Below are 23,941 nucleotides of genomic sequence, written 5' to 3'. Positions count from 1 at the left end.
CAATGCTTTTACAGTATTATTTCATAATACTACTTTTACTGTACGCACTTTACTTTACTTTAATTATTGCAATTGTGGCAATTCATTTCTCTTGCATGAGAAAGAAGACTGCTCAATAAATAATACCTTTTATTGAAAACGCCCGTCTCTCTATTTCTCTGCACTCTGGTGAAAACTAAGTATGCACGGTTGACTGAAGGAAATAGCTGTCAATTGTTTTCACACAACTCTAGAGATACACTCTTATTCTGAGGGAGCAAAGTTGTCATGTTTATGCGGTTGTCAGAAACTGAATCCCTTCTTGTCTGAGCCAGGGAAGTTTATCCCTCCCTATTCATTTAAGAAAGTTTCCAGTGACCTCTGAGCTAGCTGGCGTAAACCTAAATTAAGTTTAACATAGTCAGTAGAGACCTAGATGACCTCAGTCCTACGTCTACACTGCTGTTCATGTTATTCCAATGCGCAGAGCCTATTGGGAAAATAGGAACTACACTACAAGATTTGGGGCAACAAAGAAGCTTGACTGAACAGGTAATTGCATGCATAGTACCTCTCTCTCTGTGGCTCAAGGGATGCCCACTGTGCACCATTCTGTTTCTACAGAAGCTGCACCCGGCCATTATGTCTCCACCACCCATCACCATTCACAGGCCAAATATGAGGCCCTTTTCAGACATTTATTACGATCCGTAAACAAGCTGATAGTAAAAGATTATGTGCAGTGTCCAGGTGTGCTCCAGAGTACCTTTTACCTGTGTTCAAAGTCTCCAATGACCAGTCTCGGGCCCCCTGCTGGTCAAGAAATGCATCTACGTCCGGATTTTGCAAATAGGTAGTCACATGGAATGGCATCTGATTGGCTTTCATTTTAATACCTTAGGGGCTTCAATTCTGCACTCTTTAAAATATAAAAAAAAGAACAACATGTACTGCAAAAAACGATGGGAGCCGTTTAGGGCTTTAATTTGTTTGCAAAACAGAATGAAAGTGTGTGCAGAATAAGTTACCCATATACATATGCACCATTAAAATTAATTAGTCCAAACACTGGACCCCAATACCTACTTTCCCAAGATAAGACAAGTTAGGAGACTGGAGAGAAGACTCAACTTCCCCCCAAGGCCGCCAATGCAGTCGTGAGAAGATGTAAGGTCACAGAACACAGTAAACTAATTTGTTTGCTGACTCAGTAGAACTTACCATTGTAGACTTCCCTGTAAACAAAACCATTCTCTGAAGCATTATGGCACGTCATATTTACAAAACTGTGTATTATGATCTTTTAGCACCATTCCCATTTAAATTCATTAGCTGTCATGCAAATACAATTTAACATCTCAGCTGTTCCTTGTGCATTATAAGTATGCAGATATTCAATGATGTACACATGTACATTAGCACGTTTATATAGACACACACATATATACGTATTTGTGTATATATGTATATATATACACACACACATACACACACACACACACACACACACACACACATTCACACATGGGCACACAGATGCACAAAGTATAACATGCCAGTGTTGAAACAGGCTATAACTTATGAGAGGCAAAGCCTCCCACAGATTATACTGTATTTCCTCTCCCTTAACAATTAAAAAATTGCATATTATTTTCTGCAGATCTGCAAGTATGGTGTATGCCATGCTGATCTATCCCGTGGGATAGTTATAAATACAGGCATTTAAGCACAGCCAGAGCTCAAACTCATTGAGTAGGCCCATGATGTAAGCAGTGAAGATCAAGAGTATGATGGTTCAGAAGTAGCAACTCAACCGTGGTGATAACATGGGATTTGACCTTTGCACTGTCGTAATAAATAGCTGAATATGTGTTTGACTACATTTGCTCCAAAGAACTTGTTTTAATGGGCCACATTTATTTTCACTAGCATGGCATAAATAGATATATGAATGCACTCAAGCACATACTTCTGTATAATTTTGAATCTCCATATATTTCCAAAGTCAATACTTTAAACTACACGGCAGAATCTTAAAAACATTATAGTCTGTACAGTATATAAAAAGTATAAAAACATTCCACATTTCAAAACACTTTGTTAAGATTCCTTTTTATTCTTCCTCTTGTGTAGAAAAGGCACTGTCCGCTTTTTCTCTGAAATGCTCCTGGGGTATCGGCTAATACCCGGTGATCTCACTTCTGTCTCCTCCACTTCCTCCTGTACTGGAGTGAACTCGGGCTGAGGGAGACCAGGTTGATTAAAGGACTGTTGAACGTATGGATTTGGGTGACCATAAGGTCCAGAATTTTGGTATGGATTCTGTCCAATGTCGTAAAGGTCCTCTGGATCATACACTTGGTAGGAAGAATGTGGCATTTGTACTACAGGGATGTCTTGATCCGTTGGATCACCATATCCACCTTAAACCACCACCGCCAAGAGGATTCACAAGATTAGCATGGTAGAAAAGGCAGCAAAGAATCAAGGCAATTATCAGGTAAAACAAATGTTGTAAAAAAATTAAATACTATATTTTATTTACAATAAAATACTACACATAGAAAACAAACAAGAAGTCGAGACAGACAGTTAAACCTACTTAGAATAATAACATCTAATTTGCAGATTGGTGTCCCCTGATCTAACGCACCTAATGGCAGATCCCAAGGTGCCTCATGCCGCCATCTTTGAAATGAGTCAACGAGAGGCACAAGAGCAGAATAGTGGAGAATGAAAGGTTCCCTGAAAACATATGTCCACCAAGAAAAGAGCTGGTTGAGGACAGTTGGTTTGTTAAAGTGTGGTAGAGCTGGTTAGTCTTTGTTGTTGGGGAACAGCTTCTTGGGTTGTTCAGTAAACCGTTCTGACCTTCCACCGAAGGAAGAGGCCGATGTACCAGACTGAAACACTTTTCTCATTTCATGGCTGGTAGCCATTGTAAGGGATAATGCCTTCGCATCAGAAAGGAGCAAACGGAGAGAGCAAAACAGGAAAGAAATAACATGAACAACAAAGAAAAAACATAACAGATCAGTAAACAAGCAAAGTACACGAAACTATAAACAACACCTGTATTATACACACTTTGTAGCAGTCACCGTACTTTATTTCTGTATAGATGGATTTCTAACAGATTTATAGTTTCATGCAGTCTACTATAATGTACTGTACAGATTAAATCAATGATATTTCTACATGTTATTTGTTTTTGGTGTAATTGTCTGTTGGTGCATTGTTTGAGTGTATTTCTTAATTATTAATATTACTTTCATCTATTGGATGAAGTGTAAGAAGATGTATGAAAGTAAGGCTATCAACATTAATTGGATGGTACGATTCAAGGCCACTGCAAACAAAACATGACGGACACATGACTGACACAACCAATACAGCTCAAAGTAGAGTATTAGAGTATACAGCGGAACAGCTGGAGGAAACTGCAGACATACAATCATAAGACAGTCAGACACATAACACGCTGTAGATGACAACAATCTACTCAGTTAGAACACTTCTAGGAGAAGACCTTGTCAGGTATAATACCTTTTAAAATGTTTTAGTGCTCTGCGGCAACACTTATGCATTGTCAACGTTTAGCACCTTGCTAAGCCCAATTCCAAATAGTTTTGCAACAATTAAAGAATAATAAGAGAATGGAAAAGCCACAAAGGCTCGGTGCTGAAGGGTAGTCAGTGTGCTTTAATGAGATCACTAATGTCAGCTCCGGCCTTAAATAACTTAAAACACTTCCCAATAACAGTCTAGAGCGACTAGAGACTTATTTTATTTAATCAAACACTAAAAAGAGTTACTTATTGCCATACACTATGTTTCACGCAAAATTGCAAATATGCTTCAAACAAGCCTGTGCGTTCACTGCATTTCAATAAATCTATTCATTCAGTCATTCATTCACAACGTGGTTTAATAAATGCTTACTATATTTGATAAAATAATAGAATTTACCTCCAACACCATAGCCACCACAAGAGGAAGGGTCACAGTATCCAGGTGCGCCAGAAGGACCCATTGCACCAGGAGGTCCTGCGTGACCTGGTGGACCGCGCTGGCCGGGTTGGCCAGGGGGGCCAGGACTTCCTACCCGACTCTCACCTTGAGGTCCTGGGGATAGAAAGTTGGCCAACAGTTAGCATCATCAGTGTCAGCCACAATGTAATCTGGAGCTGCTTCATAGAGAAATGCAAACTGTACAGCACAGCAAGACATTTGGGAAATAATACCTCCCATCCCATCTACTCATAAGCTCATAGTAGGGACATACGCTTCTGTAATCACTACATGATGTAAAGGGCTTACCTGCTGGACCGGGTGGCCCTCTGGGACCTTGTGTTCCAACACCTTGGCTACCCTTTTCTCCCCTTTCACCTTGCAAGCCTGTTAAAGTGTTGAACAGAATGTTAAAGGATGTGCTCCAACATACAGAAAACAGCTACAATGTTACCTAGAATAGTAGAAACAAAATACATCCCCGAAGGATAACACTATACATTTAATCATTCATAATAAATGTCTTTTAAAACCTTCCACCACTATTACAGATTCATAAAGTGTGCTGAACATCATATAAAGATATATTTGCTTAAAATATTTACATACAGAACACCTTATCCACAACTGTGCAAGTTAAGATCACTTTTTTGATTTGGGAAATGGAGGCGTGCATGCCAATCTCTGCACAGGTTGTAATATGTACTGCCTGGACAAGCCCATTTCTTAGCCATTTCCCCTCTCCACTTTTAAATGTTCCCTCACTTTGAACAGTACATTGCCTACTCTCCAGAACCTTGTAGATTTTCCTATTACCACTCTAGACATTAGTCTCCTGTTTTGTAAAATACTCTGATACCTTTGTTTCAACGGCAATTTAAATAATCATGTCCACTCAGACGTCCACTGAACATCAGTCTCTCCTTTAAGCTGCTCCTCTATTCTAAGTATTTTTACCTTCCATTTGGCCAAAACCCCGGGTGCCTTCTAAGACTTCTTCGTCACTCAACGCAGATCCAATCTTTAATCACACTCCCCCTTGTAACTCACATCTTTACTCATTCTAATATTTAAATAATGTTCAAATCAGTACACGATCAGCCATCTTATCTGGTATGGGCGTCCCCTTCACATTTCTGGCAATTCCCCGTCAATCATTAACATGTTTGTGGTTACAAACTCACTTCGCCTCATCTGTTTATCTTCAGAAGAATCAATGTGTTGACCCTTTGGGGCTGCCTTCTCAATAACCTTTCCCTAGAAGTAAGAGCTGTGACGACCCTGAGCCAACCTGAGAGTTGCATTGGGGGAGTGCCTCTTCACACCCATAACTTGCATATTTACTACCATAAATGAGATGCAGAGTCTTATATCCAAGTAGTGTGAAACTATGGAAAACAGCAAAGACCTCATGTGTCACTCTGGGTGGCACACGTCACCCACACTTTATGGCTTATCGTGTTTAAGATTCACATGAGTGATGCCTAAGTAATACCGCTGTGTCCAGAACAAGTTGTGATGTTATCTACAATATTTTCCTCAGACCACTTAAACATATAGGAGCAGACAGCATATAGAACCAGACAGAACAGCCCTCATGATGACCTGCTTGACCTGCTCCTGCGACAATGGTATTACCACGATTCATTCTTGGGAACCTCTAGCAAAGTAAACTTTGCAGCGTTGAGCAAGTTCTGGCCAAATAGCTTTATGAAAATGTTGACAACACTCACAATGGAGAAATATAGTATCTGCATTACAAAACGAGTTTGCTTCAGGCAAGTAATTGCATCCTAGTAGCGTCTGCTATGACCTGTTCATGCTGTTCGTTTACTTACACACTGCTTGAAGCAGTGCCTCCTGTTGTACCATCACTGCTGTCATAATATGTTCAGACCCTCATAGGAAACAGTTCCATTGTTCTTGTCATTTTAATGTCTTTGCACATTATGTATCTTGGAACAGCTTTTTGGTCAAGCCCAGTAGGCCATACAAAGGGACATTGGAAGAGGAGGTGCTGTGTGTTTCCACACCCATGGAGTTGCTAATGGTCAAACCAATGGCAGGGCCTCACGCTCACAAACACACACACCGTGCAGCCCGGGGGCGTGAGGGCTACAACATGACTAAGTGTCTCCAATCTCAATGCAGCAAACCTGAGTAGAGACTGCTCATTTGATTTATTTTTATTTGGAAATTTTGTATAGCGCGACAGATGCTTCAGCAAAGAGGCGTCCCGGCGCTTGTAGCCAGGCCAACAGAGTGCAGAAGCTAGACCCTAGGAAAGGCAGGCCCTAGGAAATAGAAGAGTTTTAATTGCTTTACGGAAGGACAGAAGGCAGTCTAGATGGCGGATCTGCACAGGGAGAGAGTTCCATAGTTTAGCAGCAAGGTACCGAAAGGACCGACCCCCAGCTCTAAGGCGCTTCACCCGGGGGACCGTGGCCAGGAAAAGCTCGGCCGAGCGCAGCTGGCGTGTAGGTACATAGGGGATCAGCAGATTAGACAAAATATCAGGAGAGGACCATTTTAGAATTTTGAAGGTCAGACAGAGTGCTTTAAATTGAATCCTTTGACAGACCCTCCAGGATATCGCGATTTCGCGATTTGCCGCGAAATCGGCACTTTTTAAAAAATGCCGCGATTTTTACAAAAAAGCCTGCGAAATCGGCATTTTTTGTAGAAATCGCAGCATTTTTCGCTATATCCTGGGGGGTCTGCTTTATGTGGCTATCGTCTGTGAATTGGGCTAGCAGCCAAGATACTCAGCAGCATTGGAGAGGCACAGCGGGGTGGCAACCCTCACACCTCCAGCCCTTGATGACCTGTTAAGAGGTGCTTCGAAGGTGACTGAGAGGAGGGGGGGGGGGCAGCCCTGACACCTCCAGCCCTTGCTGACCTGTTAAGAGGCGCTGCGAAGGTGACTGAGAGGGAGGGGCTGCAGGCTCAGGAGCAGCGACATCTATTCACATGCAAACAGCCCTGAATGCATCATGTCTCTGCTATTTGGAGGGGGCTCGCACATTCCATTTCTACCCAGGGCCCCAAACATCCGAGACTCGGCCAGATTACACCCCTGATTACACCGAGGCAGCACGTGGTTCTCTTCACAGGGCGTAATTACTGTCACTAAATTGTAAGCAAACCTCGGTTCTTCAACATGCAGTCTATAATGTAAGAAAATAAAGAAATGGCACAATCGCACCCACACTGATTAACAAAGTATGGTGGACAATCAGTTCAATCAGTTCTCTTAGAGTATCTCCTGTAAGTACTGTACATCACAGTGGGGGATGGCATTTTGGACAGAGAGCCTGTCTTCTCGTTGTATTGTGCAGGAGGGGGCGAGGAGCCCAAGATGATACTAGAATACTGCATGCCCACCCCTGTGCCCACCCTGGTGGATCCTGTTCCCTCTCCTGTGATGGCTCCTGCCCTCCCCTCAGTGATGGCTCCTGTCCCCCCATGTGGTGGCTCCAGTCCATCCCCCACCTGTGATGGCTCCTGTCCCCCCATGTTGTGGCTCCAGTCCACCTACACCTGTGATGGCTCTTGTCCCCCCCTGTGGTGGATCCTGTCTCCGCCCTGGGTGGCTTCTGTCCCAGTCCTGGAACGGCCCCTTCAGCGAGGGTGAAGTTCTTGATGGGCCTCTTCTCAAAAGGGCTCAGCTCAAGATTAATATGGAAAGGTCGGTGAGTAAGTAAGTGAAGGGATGGGTGAATGGCTGGATGAATTAGTGAAAGGGTGAATGGATGAATGAAAGATTGAATGAATGGATAATGAGAGAGGATGGATGGATTGATGAGAGGGGACGGATGGAGAGAAAATGTAAATAGCTGGATGTATGGGTGGAAGGGTAGCTGGATGATGGATGAGGGGAAAGATGGATGAGGGGAAGGATGATGGATGAGGAGAAGGATGGATGGATGGAGGGGAAGGATGGATGGATGAGGGGAAGGATGGATGGATGGATGATGAGGGGATGGATGGATGGTTGATGAGGGGGTGGGTGAAAGGATGGATGATGAGGGGAAGGGTGGATGGATGGATGAAGAGGGGAAGGGTGGATGGATGGATGATGAGGGGGTGGGTGAAAGGATGGATGGATGATGAGGGAATGGATGGATGATGAGGGGGTGGGTGAAAGGATGGATGGATCGATGAATGATGAGGGGAAGGATGGATGGATGATGAGGGGAAGGATGGATGGATGAAGAGTGGGTGGGTAGAAGGATGGATGGATGATGAGGGAAAAGGATGGATGGATGATGAGGGAAAAGGATGGATGGGTGATAAGGGGAAGGATGGATGATGAGGGGAAGGACAGATGGATGGATGGATGGATGATGGGTGGGTGAAAGGATGGATGGAAGGAAGGATGGCTAAGTGAAAGGGTCGATGGAGAGAGAAAGGGAGGATGGATGGATGACTAAAATAGTGGATGGGTGGAAGGATTAGTAAGTGAAAGGATGGCTGGATTGATGAAAGGGTAAATGGCTGAATGGATGAGTGAATGGATGGATGGGATGAGGAGTGGATGGATAAGTGTACAGATGGATAGGGTAAAAGGGTGGATGGATAATGGAGATGAGTGAAAGGATGGATGAGGGGATGGATGAAGGGATGGATGAGTGAAATGATAGATGGAAGGATACATGATGGATAGGTTTGCAAACGGTTGAATATGTTTGGAAATGGCTGGGCTTACTTATATACTATTGCGCGACCTCTGATGTGTTAAAACGTACCTATTGTCCTGAAGTTTTGTCCTGAATTTTGACCTCCTGTCCTGAATTTGTGTCCTGAACTTTGACCCTTTGTCCTGAATTTGTACACTCACCGTCCTGAATTTGCACCAATGCCAGTTGGTCACCCTATTCGCGGGCTTGGAGACGGAGCGCCGTGCAGAGATGTCTGTCCCTCAGGATAAACAGACAGAACCACTCAGCCGAGAGAGCTGAGGCGCACACGGGACGGGGTATCTGCAGAGGCGCGCTGGACAAAGGATGAAGTCAGAGGGTTGAGCTCACCTATTGCAGACCATTTCCCCCTGGGAGTGAGCCATGGGAAAAATCCTAGAGGCGAGAAATTTAACACGGGCGTCAAGTGGCCCCATGTCATGGGTGTCAACTTCAACCAGTCCCCGCTTTTAAATCGGAGACGATTTGCAGGCTGACATTTTGCAACGAAACTACAAGTACCAACATGCAGTTCGCTACTGTTTAACAAGTGACCACTTGGCGGTTTTGACTGCTCTTTCTCTCGTGTTTAGATCTGTCGAACGGGCATCCGGTGGGATATCAGGTCGTGTTCAAAATACACTGTAAAGGGGCGATAGGTATAGCCATCATAAGTGCAGCAGGTACAGTGGCACCAAGCTCTAAGGCTATTGCAAGACACAAACTGACCTGCAATGGTACGCCTCTTCTGGCGCAGGGCTTTGCAACGTGACGCATCTGGGAGATGCGTCACATTGTAAATACCCCGCACCATGGTGCATCTTTTGCGCCGCCGCTGCGTCACAAAAGTGACGCAACGGCGGCGCAAAAGCAGCGCAATGGGCTTGTAAATCTGCCCCAAAGTGTCTACATTGTAAAGAAACCAAATATACATAGCTTCATGTTGTTAAATAACTAATAAAAATAAGATATCTGTGTTTGTTGTAGGAAAAATGGCCACATAAAATGCCGCAAAATTGCCGCTAAATTTCCATATTTGTGCCGCTAAATTTCCATTTTTGTGCCGCTAAATTTGCTAATCCATGCCGCTATATCCTGGGGGGTCTGCTTTGAGGCACAGGCAGCCAGTGCAGGCGCCGCAATGCGCCCGTCGCAGAGCACGTTCTGGGGAGCCGCAGAAGAACTCGGGCAGCTGCGTTCTGGACCCTTAAGAGGTGCGTAACTTCCGCCTTGTTGGCTCCCAGTAGTAGTGAATTAGCGTAGTCCAACCTAGACAAAATAGTTGCTTGGATTATCAGCTGGCGGGTGGGAAGGTCAAAGAAACCAAGCATAGGACGCAGACCCCTGAGGAGACTGAAGCAGGTGCCAGCGATCTTCTTGGTATGCTCTTGGAAATCCTGCTTAGAGTCGAACCAGACCCCTACATTTTTTGCAGCCGACTTAGGCGTGGGGGCACTGCCCATAGAATCCAGCCACCAATGTTTGCCCCAGAGTCCCTTGTCTTTCCCCACCAGCAGCACCTCTGACTTGTTGGCATTGCGTTGCAGACAATTGGTGGTCATCCACTGCACGACCGCTGCGAGGCCGGCCTGAAAATGTGCGGCACCCCGAGTATGGTCTTCAGAGAGGGACACCACCAGCTGCGTATCATCGGCATATGAAATCATGGTCAGACCACAGTCCCTTGCTACCGCCGTCAGAGGTTGAACATAGAGGTTAAACAGGACCGGGCTTCATGCCGAGCCCTGGGGAACCCCCTGCTTGATGACATGAGCATGGGAGAGGAAGGGAGGGCCGCAACCTGAAATGATCTGTGAGATAGAAAAGAACGGAACCACTCCATGTTGCAGGACCCGCTCTATCAGTTCCACTGTGTGAGTAAACACTGGGCCATGAAAGAAGAATTTCAACAGCAGTCAGAGGAGAGTCGCTTGAGTGCAGAGGGTGGTCACTAAAAGTAATCCTACATGGACTGGTCATAGTTGTAATCTAATTGGATGTGGTCTCTAAAGTAACAGTGATAACAACCATGAGTAGCTTGTGATGAATATTATTGTTCAGAAGCAGCTCTCGCACCAGAAAAGTTACAGACTCCTGATCTGTGTACAATGTTATTACACACTCGAAAAACAGGACAGCATTTGAAAAAGATGTGCACAAAAGGCGACCCTTGTCTTCCATACAGTGATACTATCTTGATCTATCATTGATACTAGGCTGAACCCCAGGAAACTAGAAATATACTCCAACTCACCCTATTGTAGAGAAGATTAGACATTTATGTGTTAACCCACCACCGATATGGACAGAAGTCACATTATCAAGTTTTTAATATCAACCTACTCAAATGCCTTATACTTGCACTATAATGTCAATTTAAATAGTAGATGTGGAGTTAGAATAGTAAATCTATACCTGTCAATATATACTTATACAGCATATTGTTAGTTAATACTGTGAAGTATACATTTGTGAAAGGTCGATATTTCTGTGCTGACTACTATGAGATAAGATCTCTCACGCTTGGCGGTAGATTGCTTCTTCCATTCTTATACCTGTTTGGATCTGACAGCTGCTTCTCTGCTTTGTTGGGCTAGAGGGAGCAACGTTGCACGGCGTGCAAACAGGAGGTGCCAACAGACATTATTAATCTTGTTGTTGTACTTCTTATTCCATTAAATATAATGGGGTTGCCTTGTGTCCCTCAGAACCTGGGTATACAGCTATAAACTACAAGGAGTTCTGTCGGGTAACACAATCCTACCATAAGAATTGTGAATGATGTTGAACTTGCAACATCAGTGCAAAAAAGTTACTAAATTATCCCTTTGTGAAAAAAGAGGAAAAGGGTGTTTTTATTTACATCAAAACTTTGTATTTTCATCCCCTATCCATAAATGAAAAAACATGTGTCAGCTTTTCTGAAGACAAGTCTAAAGAACATAAACCACTGAAAAAAGCATCAATCACGACACAACAAACTCTTTCTAATTTGGTGTATTCATTATCATATAACCAACATTGCATTCCGTAAAACAATTCTGTTTACTATTTGTTTTTTCAATATGCGTCCCATAACATATACAAAACATTTACTAAAGCAAAAGCCACATACATGGTGAACATGAAATAATCCCACTATACAAAACACGAAAAATGATAACATTAAATGTCTGATGCCCAAGAATCAAGGTTCATATTGAAAAAACTTTGTAAACCTGCTAAACTGGATGCAATGTTTTTTTATATGATAATAAATACACCAAATTAGAAAGAGTTTGTTGTGTCGTGATTGTGATGTTCTTCGGTGGTTTATGTTCTTTAGACTTGTCTCTAGAAAAGCTGACACATCCTCTCATTTATGGATAGTGGACAAAAATACTATGTTTTGATGTAAATCAAAACTCCCCCCTTTTCCCTCTTTTTTCACAAAGGTATAATGCTTTTGTCCTTTTGCACTGATGTTGCAATTTCAACATCATTCACAGTCCTTCATTTTTCACCTAATATCTAATTCAGAAATAATTATCTAGTTAAATTAAGAGAGTTCTATATATATATATATATATATACCTCCGCTAAATAAGGCATAGATGTTAGAACTCGAATACCTTAAAGATAGGCAGTTTTAAGAAACAATTTCGATTCTGCCTTTCATTATACAGCAAAATATAAGAGGAATACTCAGTCTGTTAGCTGATGACTATGACGCTCATTCTGAGTAGCCGATTTATACTGCTGGTGTTGGAAATAGTAGATACCTTTCTCATTGGCATTGTAGGATTTTTACTTCAACCCAAAGATTTCTGCTGGCAAAAACAGCCAACATTTCTTTGTCAGAGTCTCGAACAAAATGAGAAATTACTGAGGGGAATTGGACCAGGTATTTCCAGTTCCCTTGGTAATTCCTCAGTTCTTAGTGGACCTTTTGGCCAAACTCACAATGGGTCCTCCATATTGGGGACCCAGAAGCTGAGGAAAATAAAGCCCTTTTCTGGGTCGCTCCCAATGAGGAGAATGGGCGACTTGTTTCAAGTAAAATGAGCAGTGCTGCGAGCTAAACGCCCTCTTTATATGTGCACAATCATGAAATGGTGCAAAATAATAACTAGCGTACCTCTTTCTCCTGGTGTTCCTGGTTGTCCTGGATTGCCTGGGAATCCTGATCTTCCTGGAGGTCCTTGCTCACCTTGTGGACCAGTAGCACCCTGCCGGCCCGGCTCACCAGGTGGCCCCACGATGGTGCGCACGGATGTCGGTTGACTAGGAATTTGGTTAAGAACAGTGCTGTACCTAGCCATATGACCTGAAAAAGTACATATTTAAATACATGCATAGGTTAAGAACAATAGAAATGTACACCACATGTTTTATGAAGTGACGCATACTCTTTTCATTCACCAGCCCCCAAATTCCATCTTATAGACAGGGTCACTGCAAGTTTGCAGAGGACTAAACTATACAGCAGGATTGATTATATTATCAGGCAACAAAAGGCAAATTTTGCAGCATAATGCACATATTTTATGACAATATTACTTCATTATTTTGTTAATTTTACTCATGTTAACACTGTATGGGCCAACGTTTAACCTCAATGTACAAGTTTAACACCTAAACACAACAATAAGCAACTAAAAGATCACCAATCAATCTTTGCAAAGGGACTTCCACTGTGCAGCAATGTGTTGCTGGGTTTTTTAAAACTTTTGATCCATTTGAACTAGATACATTTTTTTGTTAATCTGCAGCTCATGCAGGAGTTTATATGGCAAATGGGGCAAATCCACAATTGAATAGAAAACGCTGCGGCTACAGAATCCACATCTGAAAGTAACAGTTAGTTAGAGATTCCTTACCATAGAATATTCCCCAAGCGTCAGACTGGATCCGGAATGTTTTTCGTCAGCAATACCCCTAGGCCTCGGTAGGTGGCGTTGGTCCACTCCGCGTCCATCGTCGGCATTGTGGTTGCCGGGATGACGTCACGGAGATTACTTAGACACTGCCCTCGTGCGCTGACGTCAGTTCTTTCTTTTTCCGCGCCAGCAGGCGTAGATCCGGAGGGACTGGTACACCCGGTCACTTTTTGACTTGAGTTTTTGCGACTTTTGTCGACTTCTTTTTCGAGTCTTCATTAATTCCTGGTGCACGAGAGATGCCCGGTTTCAAGGCCTGCGGTTCCTGTACCCGACTGATGTCGGTAACGAATCCGCACCACATGTGCCTCTACTGTCTGGAGCACGACCACGACACCAAGTCCTGCTCAGACTGCCGAACCATATATCTCAAAGTCTTTGCAGGAGTGGTCCTGAAAGCTCCTCGAGGCCCAGCAGCCGGCTCCGCCTCGATCGAGGTCCCGAGGGAGGTCACGGGACCGACTCGTCGTCTAAGTCTTCGCACTCGGGGTCAGGTAAGTCGTAGCACAAGAAGTCAAAGAAATCATCGCTCTTCAACTTCACATCGTCCGTCGACTGACGTGACAGAGGGTGCAGGTGGTGCCCCTCCCGCGGCTCCACATGAGGAGCCTTCAGGGTCGACTCCTGCCTTCCCTCCCTTCCCAGGCCCGGGAGCGACCCTTGCTCAACTTCGTAAATTTTACGAAGTGATGCATGACATCGTTGGGCAGCTCAACTCCCCAGGCGCACCTTGGAGCCCCGTATACTCGGCTGGGGGCCCTTGGCCTTTGACGCTGCCGGCTCCGGCCTCGGCTCTGCGGGGGCCACTTGGATCCAGACCTGGATCCGGATCGGTCGTCCTCATAACACCTCCACCGGTGCCGATTCTACCGGCACCATGTCCACAGCTGACGCCGGTTGGACCCCCATCTGGCGTCGACCCCAGCTTCCATCCCGATATGGACATGGAGCTGGACTGGCATCGACCAATGCCGGATCAGGCTCCGATGGGTAATTTTGTCTGTGTGTTCCACCCTGGCCTTTTTCAGCCAGATTGGCAGCCCGAGAAGGGTGGGGAAGACTGGGAGGGGTCTGGTGACCCCTTGACAGATGAGCTGGAGTACGAGCCAGACTGGAGAGAGGAACTGGGGGAGGCCAGTGGTCTGGATACCTCCCCAGACCTATGCATGTTGTCTCCTCCTACCGTGGCTACGGAGAAGGGAGCGTCATACGCAGTGGTGTTGCATAGTGCGGCCGAGGCTTTCCACCTCGAGCTTCCTATAGTGGCAGTCAGGACTAGCCTCCTGATAGAGGTGCTTCAGCCGGCAGAATGTGCTTCAGCCGGCAGATAGCTCTTTGGAGCTCCAGCTGCTGTTTAATGAAGCCCTAGCAGACATCCTTTAGGGGCACCTTGTCCAGGCCCAACGCAGGGGCTCCTGTGGATAGGATACTTGCCCAATGCCACCGCCCTGCCGTGGGTGACCCCACTTTCCTCTCCCAACACCCCACCCCTGAGAGCTTGGTGTTCCAAGCCTCTACATCCAAAGGTGCCTTCCCTACAGCTCCACCTGATAGGGAATCCAAGAACCTGGACCAACTTGGGAAGGAGATGTTTTCTTCCTCCAGCTTGGGACTGCAGTCAGTAAGCACCTCATGTTTGTTGGGCCATTATTCCCACTCTGTGTGGGATACGGTGGCCCAAGTGCTGCCTCCGTGCCCGGAGGAGGCCCAGGTCGTGCTCTCCAATTCCGTCGCAGAGAGGAGAAACGCAGTGAAGTTTACCATGCGCTGTGGGCTGGATACCGCTGACGCACTTGGCAGGACGATTGCCACGTTAGTAGCCCTTTGGCGCTACGCCTGGCTGCGTGCAACTGGTTTTACACACTTATGGACATGCCCTTTGATGGCCGTCGCCTTTTTAGCGACATGGCGCACAACGCGCTAGAGCACTTTAAGGACTTTCGGGCTGCGGCCAGGTATTTGGGCCTCTCCACCACCCGCCCTCTGCAGTCTGCCTTTCGCCTCTTTCATGACTACTGAAGGGGTGCCCCACTACATCCTGCCCAGACCCACAGGCCGGCGCAGGCTGTTCAGCCCCAGCGCGGCCAGGGACGTGGGAACTACCGGCCTGGTTCTGGTGGCCAGCGAGCAGGCCAGTCCACCAAAGTCTCCTCTACATCAGCCTCCAAACCCTCCTAGTTTGACCTCCCAGGGCCACCAGACACCAGTGGGTGGCAGGATCCGCCATCACCTCCCCCACTGTCGCACCATCATGTCGAACAGGTGGGTGCTGCAGATAGTCCGAAGGGGCTACTTCCTCCCCTTCAAGACAACCCCTCCCTCCATGCCACCTCAGTACCATCGCATGTCAGAGGATCACCTGGCCCTTCTCCAACGGGAAGTTTCATCCCTCTTGGCCAAGGGGGCAATCAAGCACATTCCTGTCTCAGAAGTAGGTCATGGTTGCTATTCCCACTACTTTCTTGTGCCCAAGAAGGACAAAGGCCTGCGTCCTATCTTGGATCTTAGGAACGTCACCCGCTTCCTCCGGAAGGAGAAGTTCAAAATGTTGACGCTCGCTCAGGTCTTGTCTGCCCTTGAACCTGGAGACTGGTTGGTAGCGTTGGAATTGCAGGACGCTTATTTTCACATCCCCGTCCTGACAGCCCACCGGCGTTAGCTACAGTTCACAGTAGGCGTAGGCCACGAACACTTTCAGTTTACCATGCTCCTCTTTGGCCTCACCAGAGCCCCTCGGGTGTTCATGAAAGTAATGGCAGTGCTCGCAGCTCATCTGCGCAGATCAGGGATTCCAGTCTTCCAGTATCTTGACGACTGGTTGTTGAAGGTGGGCTTGCCCCAAGCAGTCGTCTCCCACTTCCAGATTATGGACGACCTCCTGCATTTGCTTGGGTTCTCCATCAATGGTGCCGAAGTCGTACCTGATTCCCTCTCAGAAGCTTCTCTTCATCGGAGCGGTTCTGGACATGACGCAGTTTCGGGTTTATCCTCCCGAACAGCGAGTCTGGGATATTCGGGCTATGATTCGGATTTTTCAGTCTCTATCCTGTGTTTCGGTCAGGATGAGCCTTTGGCTGCTGGGCCTTATGGCCTCCTGCATCCTGCTGGTCGATCATGGCAGGTGGCATATGCGGGCTCTGCAATGGGAGCTGAAGTTCCAGTGGGCGTAGCAACAGGAAAATCTGTTCGATTGCGTCCAGATATCGGAGGGCACTGCACGACAATTGCAGTGGTGGCTCACGAACCAGGATTGGGTCAACGGCAAATCCCCCTCCCTTACCCAACCAGATCACACAGTGGTGAAAGACGCATCCCTTCTGGGATGGTGCAGCCACACTTTCTGGAGCTTCGAGCGATCCATCTTGCACTAAAGGCATTCCTTCCCTCTGTCCGGGGAAGAGTAGTGCAGGTGTTCACGGACAGCACCAGCGCCATGTGGTACTGCAACAAACAGGGCGGGTGGGGTCGTGGACCCTATGTTAGGAGGCCCTACGCCTCTGGACATGGCTGGAACATCAGGGCATATCCCTGGTGGTTCAACACCTGGCAGGTTCACTGAATGCCAGTGTGAACGAAATCAGCTGCAGGTGCATGATGGATCACGAATTGCGTCTTCACTCGGAGGTGGTGCAACGTCTCTTTCTGCAGTGGGGAGAGCCTTGGTTCACCACGAAGAGAATGCACAATGTTAGCAGTTCTGCACGTTGGAATTTCCAAGGCAGCATTCGCTAGGCAACACTTTTCGTCGCGAGTGGAGTTGCGGTCATCTACATGCCTTACTGCCTATACCACTTCTGCCCAGAGTGCTGAAGAAGATCAAGCACGACAGGGCCCAAGTCATTCTTGTGGCTCCGGATTGGCCGCAAAGAGTCTGGTATCCTGAGCTGCTCAACATAGCCATCGATTCTCCGAACCAACTGCCTCTTCAGGAGGATCTTCTGTCGCAGCAGCAGGGGACGGTCCTATACCCGAACCTGTCCAGCCTCCACCTCCTTGTGTGGAGATTGAGTGGCAGCAGTTGACGTCAATTGACTTGCCTTCTGAAATTTGTGATGTGATCTTGGCAGCCAGGCGTCCCTCCACTAAGACAGTATACGCCTGCAGATGGAATAAGTTTGTGGCATGTGGATCCCCTTTCTGCCCCTTTTTCTGAGGTCCTCTTGTTCCTCCTTTCTTTGGCCCAGCAGGGCTCTGCTCTGGGCACTCTGAAGGGCTACCTCTCTGCCATTTCCGCCTTTCTTAGGCTTCCTGATCAGGCATCTCTTTTCAAGGCATTACTCATCCGTTTCCTCCTGTTCCCTTCGTAATGCCTCAGTGGGACTTGAACTTGGTGTTAACCTATCTTATGTGCTCTCCTCTCGAGCCACTACATAACTGTCCTCTTAGACTCTTAACTCTTAAGACTGCTTTTCTGGTGGCCTTCACCTCTGCACACAGGGTGAGTGAGCTACAAGCTCTGTCTTCCAAGCCTCCCTTCCTGGCGGTTCATCCAGACAAGGTGGTCACTTTTTTCATATTGGCCAAATAATCACTTTGCCCACCTTCTTTCCTTCTCCACATCCTTCAAAAGAGGAAGAGAGCTTCCACTGTCTGGATCCAAAACATGCGCTCTCCTTCTTTTTGGATCGCACCAAACTATTTTCGTGGACGGCCAGCTCTCTGTTGTTGTTGTTTACGTGGGCACTAAGAAAGGTCGGGCCGTGCACAAACGGACCATTTCCCGGTGGGTTGTTTTGTGCATCAAAACCTGTTACTCTTTGGCTAAGAAGGAACCTCCAGTGGGGTGGCGTGCCCATTCTACCAGGGTGACGGCAGCTACCACTGCTTTGGAACGGGGAGGCAGCTACGTGGACATCGCTGCACACATTTATGGGACACTACTGCCTGGACAGCCACGTCCGGAGAGACGGCTTCTTCGGCCGTTCGGTTCTCGAGGACTTTCAGGTGTGATCTTGGTTCGCCGACCCACCTCTAGGATTGGTATTGCTGGGGTATCTATTCTAAGGTAAGGAATCTATAACTAACTGTTTCTTTCAAATGCACAAGTTAATTACTTTCGGTAACAATATATCTGTAAGAAACATAGATTATTTATAGATTCAGTACCGCACCACCCATCCTCCCTGTTCTGTGAACTGATTTCTAGGGTTAAGGACATCCTTACATGGCCCTAGTTTTGTGCACCAGTGGTCAGTGTCTTGCATCTGCGTTCTTGGCACAGAAAGTCGTATACAGAACTGACGTCAGCACGTGAGGGCGGTGTCTAAGTAACCTCCGTGATGTCATCCCGGCGACCACGGTGCCGACGAGGGACGCGGAGTCGACTGACGCCACCTACCGACGCACAGGGGTGCTGCTGATGAAAAACTTTCCGGATCCAGTATGACCCCTGGGGGATATTCTAAGGTAAGGAATCTATAACTAACCTTCTGACAGATATATAGTTACAGAAGGTAAGTAACTTTAGCAATACTAGTTATTGGTCTGATTTGGGGAATTGTTTTGTAATGGAGAATTGTCTCATTCTAGAGGAAGTTATAAATATGCAGGATGATCCACATCTGGAATCCTCTGCACCATAGGCATAGTATGGTGGAAAAAATCTACTGGGGTAATAACACTTCCTTAAGGAATAGTGGGATTTTCCATCAGCTCCCATTTCTAAATTGGGTCCAGAATTATTAAAGCCGAAGGCTACAATCTAGACCACTGCCCAGCCAACAACACTGCTACCACCATGCCATCCTGTTGCCACATCTCTCACTGATTGCATTGGCATCTGACGTGGCAGGAAAATGATGAGGCTATTATCAATACGGTCATGCAAGCACCACCATGACCACTGTGCTGAAGTCCTGCAGCAACTGGTGGAAACCACATGTGGTGCAGCCACATGTGCAGCATGCTAGAGAGACAGAGTCCTCAGGAATTATATGAGCCCCAAAGAGAATCAGCACAAGGGCTACTAGCAGTTATGGACTTGCAGGCCAAACGAGCACACCACAGCAATCCCTCCATCCTTTCTATGAAGTCCTTTACTGAATCTCGCACTGTGAGATGATGGCAGGCCTTGTACCTAGTAGCTGTCAGGCAAGTAGTAGTATTTTGGCAGACAGAGTCCAATTTCTTCATTTTAAGAGAAGAAGAGGGCTCCTAAGTCCTCTGAGAATGCGTGATGTCAGTACATCTTAGTTTCCTCCCAGTTTGGATACATTTGCGGTACACTTGTTAATTTTGTTACTATCTAATTTTTAACATATTTTACTACCCAGCCAAAAAATACTCAATCCAAATACATTGACAGATTGCTGATCCAACACTTGTCTCCATTTGAGCAAGAGTCTCACTATTGGCCTCGAGTTGGGATAATTAATTTAATGCAATATTCATGCGCGTTGCGTGGATTGTCTCACTGGGCATCATTCGAAACACCAGCTTGGTGCTACAGACTAGTTTCCATCAGTCACAAAAAGTGAGACCCTTCAAGCTGCTGAAGAAAAGAATTGGATCCACAGCAGCCTGTTTACCAAAGCCAATGTTATTTTGTTAAAAAATGTTCCCTGGTCATCCTAGTCCACTTCCGTTTCCATTGTGTCTTCAAAATTATTCTTGAAAGACTCCAAAATTATTCTTGAAAGACTTAAAATTATTCATATATAATGTCACATATGAAATATATTCAGGGGTGGATGTTAACTCCTTCAGTCTGTTACATTTTCACATCCTATGGATTGGTAGGCAGACAGACAGACAGACAGACAGACAGACAGACAGACAGACAGACAGACAGACAGACAGACAGACAGACAGACAGACAGACAGATAGATAGATAGATAGATAGATAGATAGATAGATAGATAGATAGATTAGGAGCGCTGCACCCAGGCCGTATTCAAAGGATATCAACAAATAGGACATTTACAGACAATGGAAATAAATGGAACAAATTGAATTTGTGTATAATTATCCTTTAAATCTGACATGGATCCAAGCCTCTGGGTCCAGCATTGCACGCCCCTACTTCCAAGCTTAGATTGGCTCACATTGCAACAAGTAACTAGATATTAAGTGAACAGTTTGGCGCACTTTTGAAATTAGCTCACTCATCTCATAATCAGTTCTTCGCTCACTTTGGCAAATTCTATGTCAAGATTTACAGTGACTAGTTCCAGCAGATATGCAGTGAGCCCTCCTAATGAAAAGAACCAATCACCATGAAAAAAAATCACAGGGTAGGACACAGCTGACCAAACACTGGATAGTTATCTACTACATTACTTACTTTGAATGAGCTGCTCACACACCTGTCGAGCAACTGCACGCACCATGGTTTGGGACTGAGTGTCTCCCTAAAGAATAGAAAACACAATAATCGACAACAAACTTGGAGTTTGCTACATCCATAAGTCATTAACCATCATCTTTACATGAAATATACCAATATAGTTTTGCAGTGCTCTCTCTTGATTGACTTCTAAGTTACAAAAAAATCATATTATATTATAAAGCAAAGAGATGCCCCTCAACTATTGGAATCCGAATCCTAGTAGGCTAGAAGCCAACTGTAGGCAAAAGACAAGAACTGGTGAACAATGCACTTTGACCACAGCAAAATATTTTAAAGATATTAAAAATCAAGCAGCCTTGCATGGTTCCTAGGCCCCGGTAACTATTTCACAGTTGGATTTTGATGATTTAAGTATTTTGCCATTGATTTATCATAAACTCTTGATTTGATTGTTTCTGATGGGGGACATTTTTGAAATCTTAATATCTCCTACCCCTTTACCTAACTTCTACAATGTTATGGCACTTGCCACATTATCGTTTCAATGTTTTAATTCAGTCTCATTTAAAACGCTCTTTATTTCTTTAAATGCATACTTGCTTGGATTGTTACACATCAATCCTTGTTGCTGAGGTCTACCAAAGGTCAGCCAAAGTTTCTTCTAAGGAAATGATGGATACTTTTGTGGGCCTACTGTTTGGCAGTGTTGGATCTCAGACTCTGCTTTTAACTAGACTATCCCTGTCTCCTGCCTTAGATTGCCATTGCCAATATGGTTCCTTACAGAAAGAATGTGTTACTTGAAGGAAACACCCTTCTCTTTCATTCTGACTGGGTGAAATTGAATTTTCGAAAGAATTTACTAAAACGTTTTCATGTTGTGATTCACTGCTATTCAGATGCTTCTTATTGTAACCAAAAGGGTGGTAGCCTGCCTCTCTTTCTCTCTTTCTAAGCTAATGATGTAGGACACACAGGAGAGCTTGAGGTAGCTTATTATGAAGTATGGCTTGTCATATGGTTACTGCGTTTCTATATATTGTGTTAAGTTAGCATGAGTTTATTAAATGTTTAAACAACATATTTTCCTTCGGCTTCAGTTTGCACACGACACCTAATTGTTATTGTAGCTTTCAACCTAGATGAAAGATGTGATTTATTTGAGAATAATATGTTATTGCTCTGATATCAGTTGTGCTTGGTACACTTGGTACAACTGTCTGCACACTGAGAACTGCACCCTCTAAGAATAACCTAACACAAGGTTGCTGGAGGCCTGATCCTCGCACCACATTAGACATAACACAAATAATGTTGCTGCCAACATTGGGCTCTACGCGGGTTTAAGATAGAGTTACAGGGAATGAATCAACACACTTGATGCTTCGCATGCAGAGAGCTGGTAGCTGTTGATGTGATCTTCTCCTACTGACCATTAGAGGTATGGGCCCGCCCTGCTAAAAACCCAAATGAGACCTTCTTAGATATAATATAGTATGCTAAATAGGGTGCGCGAAATATAGGTGATACAGAATTTCTATAGATTTTGCATTATAATATGCTATCACCGTTCGCTTATTATGGACTAGTGACTATGCTGATAACTCTGATTTTTATAATATGTATGTTGGTATTATATAAGATACTGCGTTTGAGAACCTTGCATTGAAAAATAAACATTTCAAACTTGCACGTGTGTTCTTTGACTCCCAGTTTTGGTTTGTAATGATTATATAACGAAAGAGTGTTCATGTGTTCCACGATACCTGAGGTACCCTAAGTTCATGTTCTGGATTGTCTAAGTCATTGGGAGTTTATGAGAACCAATGAGACACTGTAGCTAGCTCGGTAAGGGGATTTCTGATACTAAGGTGAGTTTTGGGTCACCCTAACTCACCCAGGTTCTAGATCTCTGTGCACAGTTCTGTGGGAGAACGGAAACCCTGCTACATGGCGCCCAACGTTGTTGGCCTTATATCATGACACTCGAGTAGTATATCCTTCAAACCTTAACACCTTCATTCCCGTTTCCGGTAAACGGCAGTGTCGGAAAAACCTACCTATTTTTGAAATAGGTCTTTTTCAAGCTTGAATCTATCTTAAAACGGTTTCCTTGAATTACTACCCAGTTGTGCTACAAAGTAATCTTTGTTTTTTCACTTTCCTGTGCTGACATGGCACAAGCCGTGGACATCCCACAGCATAGTCGCATTGTGGTGCGTGACCATTTGTGGGCTTTTAATGTCCCTGTGGAAGGCTTGGCTGTGGTTCTGGTGGTGAGTGCGGAACATGCTTACCCGTACGAACTGTTTTATTCGTGGGTGACATTTCCGGCGGTGGACGCTAATTCTGGGGTGTTCCACTCGTACACTGCCTCAGCTGTACCGGCGGCGTATGCTCCGTACAGGGCACTGGAGGTTCCTATTGATGCTTGGCAGCATGGAGTTTGGTTTGGTGGCGCCCTACCACACGCTTTAACCGCTCCGAGGTTGGGTCCTTTGTCCATTCCGGGCACTAATTGGCCCGCTTTGGCTGGATTCACTCCTCACCCTAATCGCGCCACTTGTAACGTGGCTGATCTGCGGCGGCTTCATGAAGTCGCAGTGGCAGTGATTAGAGCGCTTGTTCATTACACAAGCCGTAATGATCAGGACGCGGCCCCTAGGGGTGCGCAGCTTCGAGCAGACAAGGCTGGTTTGGAAATCAATCCTGTCATGGTGAATTCCGTGATGGGCAAGAAGCCCCAAGATAAGGATGATTTTCCTTTCTGGCTTGTGGAGAAATTCGGCCAGCTGGAAGCTGTGTTTCCTAATACGAATCCTGGTGACAAACACCGGATTCTTAAGCTAAGTTTACCGAAAGATTTGGCCCCTGAACTTGTTGACTGTGAGACCTGGGGTAAGACTTTTGCAGCAGTCTATTCGAGGTGCTATGGCACCCCGTCTGTGACCAATCTGGGTGCGGTCCTTAAACGTGTTCAAGACGACCACGGACCGGAGTCGGCGGTTGAATTGGGTTTGCGCCTGTGTGGCACCTTTGATGTAGTTTGCGATCTGATCCTTGC

General features: G+C 45.5%; 1 protein-coding gene across 1 annotated transcript in view; it reads right to left on the bottom strand.

The window, feature by feature from the left end:
* Window positions 1-1,511: 1,511 nt before the first annotated feature.
* COL14A1 (collagen type XIV alpha 1 chain) overlaps window positions 1,512-23,941 on the bottom strand; it is a 514,343-nt gene continuing 491,913 nt past the window's right edge. The window contains exons 44-48 of the mRNA XM_086966163.1: window positions 20,872-20,938; window positions 12,787-12,975; window positions 4,300-4,377; window positions 3,949-4,104; window positions 1,512-2,402 (exon numbers count right to left, since the gene is read on the bottom strand). Of these exons, the coding sequence (XP_086822289.1) occupies window positions 2,080-2,402; window positions 3,949-4,104; window positions 4,300-4,377; window positions 12,787-12,975; window positions 20,872-20,938 (813 nt within the window). The 3' untranslated portion in view covers window positions 1,512-2,079. The remainder of the gene's footprint in view (window positions 2,403-3,948; window positions 4,105-4,299; window positions 4,378-12,786; window positions 12,976-20,871; window positions 20,939-23,941) is intronic.

Source organism: Lissotriton vulgaris, chromosome 4_1, assembly GCF_964263255.1.
Source record: "Lissotriton vulgaris chromosome 4_1, aLisVul1.2, whole genome shotgun sequence".
Classification (NCBI taxonomy): Eukaryota; Metazoa; Chordata; class Amphibia; order Caudata; family Salamandridae; genus Lissotriton; species Lissotriton vulgaris.
This window is presented reverse-complemented; position numbering and strand designations above follow the sequence as displayed.